The 10,392-nt window shown below is 35.5% G+C and overlaps 1 protein-coding gene and 1 long non-coding RNA gene across 2 annotated transcripts; one reads left to right on the forward strand and one right to left on the reverse strand.

Annotated features, from left to right (window-relative positions):
• Nucleotides 1-78: 78 nt before the first annotated feature.
• Gnf1 (germ line transcription factor 1) lies at nucleotides 79-4,468 on the forward strand. The gene is made up of 11 exons (XM_069049134.1): nucleotides 79-217; nucleotides 270-891; nucleotides 945-1,099; nucleotides 1,154-1,277; nucleotides 1,409-2,242; nucleotides 2,737-2,960; nucleotides 3,013-3,359; nucleotides 3,413-3,667; nucleotides 3,722-3,935; nucleotides 3,988-4,167; nucleotides 4,218-4,468. Exons 1-11 carry the CDS (start codon nucleotides 209-211, stop codon nucleotides 4,317-4,319), a joined length of 3,066 nt encoding a protein of 1,021 aa, XP_068905235.1. The 5' UTR covers nucleotides 79-208; the 3' UTR covers nucleotides 4,320-4,468.
• Nucleotides 4,469-7,840: 3,372 nt separating this feature from the next.
• Nucleotides 7,841-10,086, reverse strand: LOC138131049 (uncharacterized). Its single transcript, XR_011159703.1, has 2 exons — nucleotides 9,851-10,086; nucleotides 7,841-9,704 (listed from the first exon to the last, which is right to left on the reverse strand). It is a non-coding gene; the product is annotated as an uncharacterized lncRNA (long non-coding RNA).
• Between the last annotated feature and the right edge of the window lie 306 nt (nucleotides 10,087-10,392).

Raw genomic sequence — 10,392 nt, forward strand, 5'->3', positions numbered from 1 at the left:
TAGCTGTCAGTAGAGTCAGTCTGTCAAACCACAGTATAACGTCAAACTGTCAAATTCTGGGATATGGCGCGAAAATAACTAACAAATTCATGATTGTTGATGTTGAGTTAAGTTGTTGTTTATAAAAAGCGTCAAAAGTTTCTAATTTACGTAATAAGTTTTGAACTTTTCTTAAAAATTTCTAATTTACATTGAAATAAACATTATCATGTCGAGAGTAAGTTTGTTTGTTGTTTCTACGTGTTGCGAATTTAACCTCAAATTTGTAGGATATTCGTTCATTCTTTACAGTTCTTTCGAAAAAACCCGGTAGAGAGCCACCAAAAAATGTTCCACCTTCCAGTAAGAAAAAACCTAAACGATTAATTGATTCTGATGATGAGGATGTTATATCGAGTACACCTGAACAAAAAAAGACTAAAACGAAGAAGCCAGAAAAGAAACAAAAAATTGAAGTTGTAAGTTCAGATTCAGAGAGTGAATCACCAAAGAAAACGACTCCTAAGAAACCTGAAACAAGTAATACATCAAATCTTAAACCAGTTAATGTAGCAGATATATTTAAGAACACCCCCATAAAACAGAGCAAGGTCGAGCCTAAACCAGTAAGTGAGGTGAAAATTGAAGAAAAAGGATCAAAGAAAACTAAGTCAAGAAAGAAAAAAGGTAATGATCCTGAAAAGACTGTCCACAACAATGAACATTTTGAAAAAACACTTAATGAGTTGGATGATGATGATGTGTTTGAAAAGAACATAGATATGTTGGATAAAACTGTGACAGAAGCATTACTTCATTTAGAGGAAGAGAAGAAAGAAAGTGTAAGTGATACAGAAAACAAGCCAGAAAAAACTGTAAAGAAGAGGTCTAGAAATGATTCATCAAGTGACAGTTGTGTTTTGAGATGCAATTTAATATTTCATAATAATTTTATTTAATTGTAGATCACACACCAAAGAAGAAGAAGCTGGAACATTTTGACTCAGGAATTGACCCTGGCCAAGAAGCTCATGAAAAGAAAAGGTACTCAGCAATGCTGTATCAGAAATACCTAAACAGAAGTGGTCCTAAAAATCATGGAATGAAGGAATATCCTAAGGTAAAGACAGTACAATTAAAGTTTGTGATTATTTTAATAGTTATGTTTTGTTAGGGAAAACCAAATTGCCTGAATAATTTATGCTTTTTAAAAACTGGAGTCTTGGATTCTCTTGAATCTGAAGAATTTGAGAATTTAATAAAGCAACATGGGGGTCGTGTGGTACATGGTATATCAAGTAAGTGTTGTTATGTAAGCTTGTGCTTGGAAAACTTATGCTTGTGTTTAGTTTAAACTAACTTTAATGTTTTTATAGAAAATATAAAATATTTTATGGTAGGTTGGTGCTCAGTATTAAATTTGTTTCAGAAAAAGTGAATTATGTTGTCATTGGAGAAGACCCAGGACCAGCCAAATTGGCCAAGGCTGAAACTTACAACATCCCCAGTATTTCAGAAGATGAACTCTTGGACCTGATTTTAGAAAAGTCTGGCATGGAACCTAAATACTGTAAGAAAAATACTTCTGCTAGCAGTGAAGATCTAGGGTTTGAGAATGACAATGAAATTAAACCAGCTGCAAAAGAAAAAATGGTTGATAAGGAAACAAATAAACAACCTGAAGTGAAGTCAAAGAAAGTTGAAGAAAATGATAAGAAAGTCAAAGAACCAGTTAAGGTAAAATTAGAAGGAGGAGAGTCTAGTAAGAAGAGTGAAGGGAGTTCACCTGATACTGTTCTTAGTAAACCAAGTACCAGCAAGGCTGTTAAAACTCCTACTAAATCAGTTCCTCAAAAATCTATTGTACACTGTAAACCTGTACCTGATCCTTCAATGTTGCCTCTTACTGAAAAATACAAGCCTCAGACACTCAGGGCTGTCATAGGACAGCAAGGTGAGATGAGTAATTTGTACAAACTGAAGCTCTGGCTGGAAAATTGGCAAAAGAATCAAGATCCTAAAGTGAAAAAAACGCTAATTCGCCCCAGTCCTTGGGCCAAGAAGGATGACGGCGCATACTTCAAATGCGCACTCTTGAGTGGACCTCCAGGAGTCGGAAAAACGACATCCGCGACTCTTGTGGCCAAGGAGTTGGGATTGGACATTGTTGAATTCAATGCTTCTGATACCAGAAGCAAGAAGTTGTTACATGAAGAAGTGTCACAGCTGTTGAGTAGCAAGACCATTGCTGGGTATGCCACCGGTAAGAAAATGAATATTTTTTGAAAATTATAATGTTATTGGCGAATTAGAGTTTTTATTAATCGTCTTCGAATATGCAACCAGTAATACACACGCGAGAACGACATTAAGGTCCGGTTTCTGGAAACATTTTATTTGACCAGTTAGTTAACTCCGATAAACACAAAAATCATGTAATGTGATTGGTCACTTTCTAGCGTTTCTATAGTAACGCTTGATTTAACCGGCCGTTAGGTTATCGGACCGTTCCAGAAACCGGGCCTAAATAATGTTAAAAATAAAATAGTACATTCTTCAATGTGGCTATTATTCAAGAGGATGAAAATTCCAACACGAGCCGTAGGCGAGTGGTGGAATCATCCGAGTAAATTTTTCTTTGTCGGTTCTACGCAAGTTTATTTCTACAAACTGATAGATAAATCGACTCAAATCACATTTCAAAAAAAAAGTAATGACCAAATTTAATACTTTTACTCTTGATTTTTTTCCGAATAGGCCAATCTAACGTGAGCAGAAATCGCGTCCTGCTGATGGACGAAGTGGACGGAATGGCAGGAAACGAAGATCGAGGCGGCATCCAAGAGCTCATTCAGCTGATCAAAAACTCCAGCATTCCAATCGTGTGCATGTGCAATGACAGGAACCACCAAAAAATGAGATCGCTCGTCAATTACTGCTTCGATCTGAAGTTCACCAAGCCCAGACTGGAACAGATCAGAGTAGCCGCATCAATAACAGATGTTTTTCCAACCTGTTGTCTGACTTTTGTAGGGGGCGATGCTGACGATCTGCTGCAAAGAAAACATTCAAATCTCGACGAAAGCTCTGACAGAAATCATTGCCGGAACGGGCTGCGACGTCAGACAGACTCTCAACCATCTGGCGATTTTGGCGTCGACGAAAGAGGAAATTACAGAGGAAGTCGCCGCAAAGGAGGCCAAGGCTTCGAAGAAGGACTCCGTCATGGGTCCCTGGGAGGTCTGCCGGACCGTTTTCACCAAGAGCGAACACAAAGACATGAGCACCGTCGACAAAGCTAGATTGTTCTTCTTTGATTACAGTTTGGGGCCGCTTTTCGTTCAAGAAAACTACCTCAAAGTTCAGCCTGAAGGAAACAAGTAATATAATCTACAAAATTTAACAACAGTCTTGTTGCAAAGTGCACTTGCAGGAAGCAAGTGTTGTTGAGGGCTGCGTTCAGTGCAGACTCTATCAGCATGGGCGACATTATCGATTCAAAGATTCGTAGAACTAACAATTGGTCGCTGTTGGAGTCCCAAGCTTTTTATTCTTCGGTGCTACCGGGACACTACATGTCGGGTAATTTTGTCGGTCAGATCAACTTCCCAGGCTGGCTCGGCAAAAATTCCAAGAAAAATAAATTCAAGAGACTGATCAGCGAGTTACAAGCTCACACACGCACCAGGTACCGTTTCACGACGATCCTAAATTTTTATTTGCATTTATTTGCAAATTTTAGCGCGTCTGCTAGCAAAATGGCTGTCAAATTAGACTACTTGGTGCCTCTGAGGAATGCCATATTGTCACCACTGAAGAAACAAGGTTTGGAGGGTATAGACCAAGCAGTTGCCGTAATGAAGAATTACAATCTTCTGAGGGAAGATGTTGACAGTTTATTAGAACTTTGTCAATGGACCGGTGGAGAAAATCCGATGAATAGCGTAGAAACTAAGGCGAGCTTTTCAAATAGATCCGTTCGTTGTTATTATTTTATTGTTGTTATAGGTGAAAAGTGCTTTCACTCGAGCTTACAACAAACAGGTTACTTTATTACCATACGCCCCTGCGTCTGTGGTATCAAAGAAAAGAGCTGTCGCTTTAGAAAACGACGTATTAGGTAATGAGGAAGTCGTAGAATCGGATAATGAAGACGAAGATGATGTCACCAATAACGCGATGATTAAGGTGGGTTTGGTGGTGTTTTGTGATAGTTCGACTTTAGTAATGTTGCGCAGGTTAAAAAGAAACCAGTCGGTAAAGGGAAGAAGACCGAAGATTCTGCTGGTACAAGTAAAAAGAATCAGACTAAAAAACCAAGAGGAGGAAAAAAGAAATAATTGGATTGCTTTAAACATTGTACAGTTTTATTTTATTTTACACTTTCAAGAATTTCCGAATTTTTTATCAGCATTGTATCATCTTTATTTTCAGTGAAATTGTCTCATTAATAATAAAAATCATTAAAGACAAAACATCCAAGATTTTACATTCTATGTTTTATTTATGTAATCATTTTTCATCCCGACTGAGTTCTCTAATGTAATCAAAAACAAAAAAAAATGTTTACTTAGGTTCCATTTTTATTGTATGTATTTATTTTCTCCACTCAACATAAAGAACATTTTTAACGCAACGTATTTTTTTTTTATTCCTGATGAATAACTGAAATTTCAAAATGAAAATGTTTTCTGGGTAATCTTGCATTTTAGGGACCTGAATAAGTGCGTACTGCGCATGGGCGAGAACCGAGCACAAAAATCACAAAATAGGTACACTGTTATGACGTTTCTCTTGTTTTTATTCTTCACATACGTTGGGCCGTATCACGACACCCTTATTAAATTTAAACATGATTTAAAGTAGACATGTTCATATGCTTGAACAGTGAGGGCCACGAGTTTGGCAGATGCGCAGTCATTTAGGTCCCTAAAATGCAAGATTACCGTTTTCTGATGACAAGACGAATTCTGGAGAAAAAACTTTGTAATTACTTTCTCAATTGTGACAACGAAATATTAGACACTTTTGCCCGTTTCTGTTGGTGTTGTGTTGAGTCTTACCTATTCCAATACATAATTGATTTTGATGATGATGGTCATAATCAAATATGTACAACTGGTATGGTGATTCTGAATGATTTCATACGAATACCGCTATTTGCTTGAGCACAATTATTTTGAGATAATTACCGTACTAATGTCATGTTCATAAGTTGAGATCACAATAACATTTTTTTTATTGGTCAATTGGTGCTATAATCACAAACTACAAAAACCATTTTAATTTTTATGCTGTATGTGTACAGAATTTGTGACATTTTAAAGTTTATTTGTACTTAGTGTAGTAAACACTAGTAGAGTAGATTGAATCTCGATATTACCAATACACAATTCATCTTCTTTGGATTTTTTCCTTTTAAATTATACAGGGTTGCGATTATGTATGGAACCCGCTCCGTCCTGCTAAAATGATTTACGCTAGAACCCTGCAATTTTAAATGCACTTAGGACTCATTAACAGCTACTTATCAAATTAATAGCTATTTATGTAACAAAGCAGTAAAGTGACACTTTATCGAACGAGTTTGCAGATTGTGAGACGAGGCGAAGCCGAGTCGAGCAAGCAAACAAGTTCGATAAAGACACTTTACTGCCGTGTTGCATACAAGATTTTATCGACTACCACCTCACTGCTACTTACGGAAGTCAATCTATTTGCTTACTTCAACTGTAGATTTATATTTTAGAAAGTAAATAACTATTTCAATATTAGAACATTATTATATTAAATGTGAATGTACAACCAGATGGATTATTAAAATTGATACCAGACGTTGAAGGAGCAGCTATTGAAAAAGGTTTGGAAGTATTTGTTACTATGTTGTTAATATGACTACTTTTCTTTTCCACATCTTCGCCAATTAAACAAGTATTTGGATTTTTCTCCATTTCAGATTTTTGTAAAATTTCTATATCGGCGAAAGTTTCTGACTGTGCTGGCTGTTGGTGAATACCGCCAAGAATTGTTTTTGCAATTTTTGTTTTATTCAAAACCGACTCTTCCACGTACGATTAATTATTTATTATGTACGCTTCAAAATATTTGTAAGTAGGCCTAGTCAGAGTCAGGTAAAGTACTTTACCTGCCTAGACAGACAAAGTGACACTTTCTCTCATTGAATCAGTACGCCAAAATTGTATTTTCGCTATGGTAGTCGATAAAAGAAATATATCCATAAGTTTGCAAAATAGAAAGCCAACTTGATTTTTTTTTAAATGGGAACATAGGTTAAATGGGGCATCATTAAAAAGCTCTTTTTTTTAGAATTAAATGGTAAAATAGGTTGTGGTTTGTTCGACAGAATCTGAGAAAAAAATTAAAACTTAATTAAAACAAAATGAAAACACGTAAATCAAAAATTAGAGAAAACCAAACCTATGGCAATAGAGAATATTAACATAAGTTTGATATTTAAAACTTTATCATTCAGTTAGGTATACAGTAATTGTTTTGTACTCTTAAAATTTGATAGTTTCACACACCTTGCTATAAATGCTTTCAATGAAACTAAAATAACAAAACTAAACGAAGCAACGAAAATTAATAAAATATTTCAATTAATATTTGAACAATAGGTATGTCACATTTGTTAAAAAAAAATTTTCTAAGAATCTGTCGAAGAAATCACCAAACCTATTACAGTAGAGTCGCGATAATGTGAACACCCTATAAGGTGAACACTCAAAATTTTCTACAGAGAATTCTATAAGGTGAACAACTGAAACCTCGATAAGGTGAACAAAACAAACACTTTTTTATTACACATAATGCAATTGTATTTTTATATTTTCCAAATGCTTCTTGTACCGTTTTTTGTAATTTTAAGTTACTGCGCCTCACCTTCTTAGATTTTACGTTTCTGCAAGTCTGCATATGTTCATTTCAATTCAGATTTTTGTGGCATTAGACGTAGTCTTGTAGTGTTTTTAAAATTTGATAAAGGGTCTAGCGTGACTGCACTTTTTCGCTATTAAGGTGTTACTAATTCTACAGTTTGTGGCTCTCAAAAATAAATTCTCGGGTATAAATAATGAAAAACGAGTAAAAAAAGAACTTTCGAAAATGGAGGCAGCATTATAGGCATGGTTTTTGAAAATGCGACGTAGGCATTTGCCAGTTCCGGTGCAATGATAAAAAAAAGCCAAAATATTTCAATGGTATTTTAAAGGAAAACAGAAATTTTAATAACAGCCAAGGATGGCTTCACAACTTCAAAAAAAAATTGGTCTATACCTATGGTCGCAAAAATTTGCAGTCTACCCGAACTAAAACTAAATTAACGCATTACTTTGAAGACCAATAAATCTAAAGTGTTAAATAAAGAGTTACACGATCATATTTTGCCTTATTTTTTTGACCTTGATAAGGTGAACAAACTCGATAAGGTGAAAAGGGCCTGCCTGAATTAGTTCACCTTATCGCGACTCTACTGTACATCATTTAATTCTAAAAAAAATAAGCTTTTACTTATGGATACAAAAATATTTTAAAACATTTGAAAAGTAGCTTTCAATGAGTCCTAAGTCTATTTAAAATTTCAGGGTTCTAGCTTAAACCATTTTAGCAGGAGGGGTGCGGTTCCATACATAATCGCAACCCTGTATAATGTAGCACTACAGGCCATTTAGGCCCATGACTTAGTCTCAATATTTTATACAACGCTGTCCCCTTCTGCAACTCCTCTTAACGATTTGTCTCCATTGGTTTCTGTCATGTGACGTTTTCCTCCAGTCGGTTTTAAATTGGTATTTGATTTTAGATTTGTGATGACATTTATGGTCAAAAGTAAACTACTGTATAGGTTCAGCAAAGGTATATTTAGATAACACGTTATAAATCCCATTTTTTCATCAATTTATATTACAATTGAAAATGTAAAATAATTCTATTTCTTCGTCAGATTTACCTTGAGCGTGTGACAATGTTTTCTTGTGCCTTTTTAAGCTGCGTCCAAATTATGTTTTAAAATTACATTTCTCACACTGAAACCACCGAACACGAGTCTGTATTGTTTGAATATTTTTTCATTTTATTATTGTACAAGATATGCTGACAAATGACTTTTCGTATGTTGTCTTACATAGCTATACCACTGGACAGCATCTGCTGAGATGAATTTTAGCATCTGCTGCGATGAATTTTAGCATCTGCTGAGAGATGAGTTTTCTTATGTCGTTTTAGGCAGTGGTTCCATTTCGATTTAAATTCACATTTATCACAATTATACCATTGCATGGCATCTGCTGAGAGATGAATTCTCTTATGTTTTTTAAGGCGGCCGTTACAATTCGTTTTGTATTCGCATTTGTCACAGCTATACCACTGAACAGCATCTGCTGAGAGATGCATTTTCTTATGTCGTTTTACGGAGTCGTTCCGTTTCGTTTTAAATTTACATTTATCACAATTATACCACTGGATGGCATCTGCTGAGTGATGAATTGCCTTATGTCGTTTTAGGGTGCCGTTCCATTTCGTTTTGTATTTGCATTTATCACAGCTATACCATTGGAGCGCGTCTGCTGAGAGATGCTTTTTCGTATGTTGCCTTAGGGAGTCGTTCCATTTCGTTTTGTATTCGCATTTATCACAATTATACCACTGGATGGCATCTGCTGAGAGATGAATTTTCTTATGCTGTTTTAGGTAGCCGTTCCATTTCGTTTTAAATTGGCATTTATCACAATTATACCACTGGATTGCATCAGCTGAGAGATGAATTTTCTTATGTCGTTTTAGGGTCTCGTTCAATTTCGTTTTAAATTCGCATTTATCGCAATTATACCACTTGATGGCATCTGCTGACAGATGAATTTTCTTATGCTGTTTTAGGTAGCCATTCCATTTCGTTTTAAATTGGCATTTATCACAATTATACCATTGCACAGCATCTGCTGAGACATGAATTTTCTTATGTTGCTTAAGGCAGCGGTTATATTTCGTTTTATATACGCATTTATCACAATTATACCACTGAATGGCATCTGAGGAGTGTTGAAGTTTCTTATGAACTTCCAGATCAGAATACCTTTTAGATTTAAACTGACATTCGTTACAATGAAACCAGTGAACTGCTTCGAGAGTGGCATGGTTATAGTTTACGTGTTCCCTTAGATGACTTTTGGTTTTTCCTTTGTAATTGCAATGAAAACAATGAAATCTTTCCTTCTGGTGAAGTGACAGCTTTACGGTAAGGTGTCTTTCCAAAACTGTTGCCTTCTTGGTCTTAAAGGCACAATACTTGCATCGATACCACTCTTCATCACTACAAGAGACTGTACTTACGTTCTCACATTCTTCCTCTGTGTCAAAACATGAACTTTCCAAGTGTTTGATCCACAGTAAAACCGAATATGTTTCAAACGAGCACTTCTGACAAATGTAGCTTTTCACTACCGTGTCGTTTTTTGGTTGATCTTGCACGCAATCAGTGTCCTTTCTGTGATATTCCCTGAAATGTTGCTTTAAAATTACCACAAGATCGGTTTCAAAATTGCAGTCCTTGCAGTAGTATTTTCCCACATCGTTTTTTTCGCATCTGGATGATTGGATGAGTGGCAACCGGTGACATTTGGCGTGATTCACCTTGCAATTGTGAATCTTTCCGAAGCCTTTCGGCATACTCTCGCTGTATTCCAAATTTGGCATTTTGATGTTATAATCTGAAAATTTTCATTTCAGGTCAATACAAAAAAAATTACTTACTCAAAATAATTGCAAAATATGCCAGTCCTGTCTTATTCTACTTGTAAATTTTGATTTGTTCAATCTACTGTACTATAAATCTGTTTCAAAATCAAAAACCCACCAACAGTGCATTCTACGTCGAAAATACAACCGACAACGTCGCCAACTTTTGTTTTTAGTGTGTCTGCAATCTGCAAGTGTCAGAAAAAAGTGGGGTTATGAAAGAAAACTGTTGGGCAGTCGTTTTGGTCGTAGTTCATTGTGTTTTTTATTCTCATTTTATTATTTCACTCAAAAAGTATGATATGGTAGCTAAAACCTTTTTGTACATAATCATTATTTTGTTTCGTAAATAAACTCAACAGTTCAATGTCAAATTTTGGCGGGGAGGTTGAGCCAACCCAAAAAAATTAAACTTTTTCTAGGGATTTCTTTTTTTTTGCCAACATAATTCAACAGGTGGTGGATTTTTGATTTTGAAACAGATTATACAGTTGCGGACAATAAAAAACGTACACTTCTTTTACATCGTATAATTTGGGCTTTTTTCGGAGACTTAAAAAGTTCATCGTGTGGGCAGTTAATGGCAAAAGCTGACACCTTGCTAAATCGATGGATTATGTATTGGTGAACTTCCAAAAAAAAAAGTTCAAAAATTGTCGT

Source organism: Tenebrio molitor, chromosome 5, assembly GCF_963966145.1.
Source record: "Tenebrio molitor chromosome 5, icTenMoli1.1, whole genome shotgun sequence".
Lineage (NCBI taxonomy): Eukaryota > Metazoa > Arthropoda > Insecta > Coleoptera > Tenebrionidae > Tenebrio > Tenebrio molitor.

What these genes read in the sequence shown, in the direction of transcription:
- Gnf1 (XM_069049134.1), top strand. An exon ending in AAATGATTCATCAAGTGACA is followed by an intron (nt 892 to 944) that starts GTTGTGTTTTGA and finishes ATTTAATTGTAG; the next exon opens with ATCACACACCAAAGAAGAAG. An exon ending in CAAGCTCACACACGCACCAG is followed by an intron (nt 3,668 to 3,721) that starts GTACCGTTTCAC and finishes TGCAAATTTTAG; the next exon opens with CGCGTCTGCTAGCAAAATGG.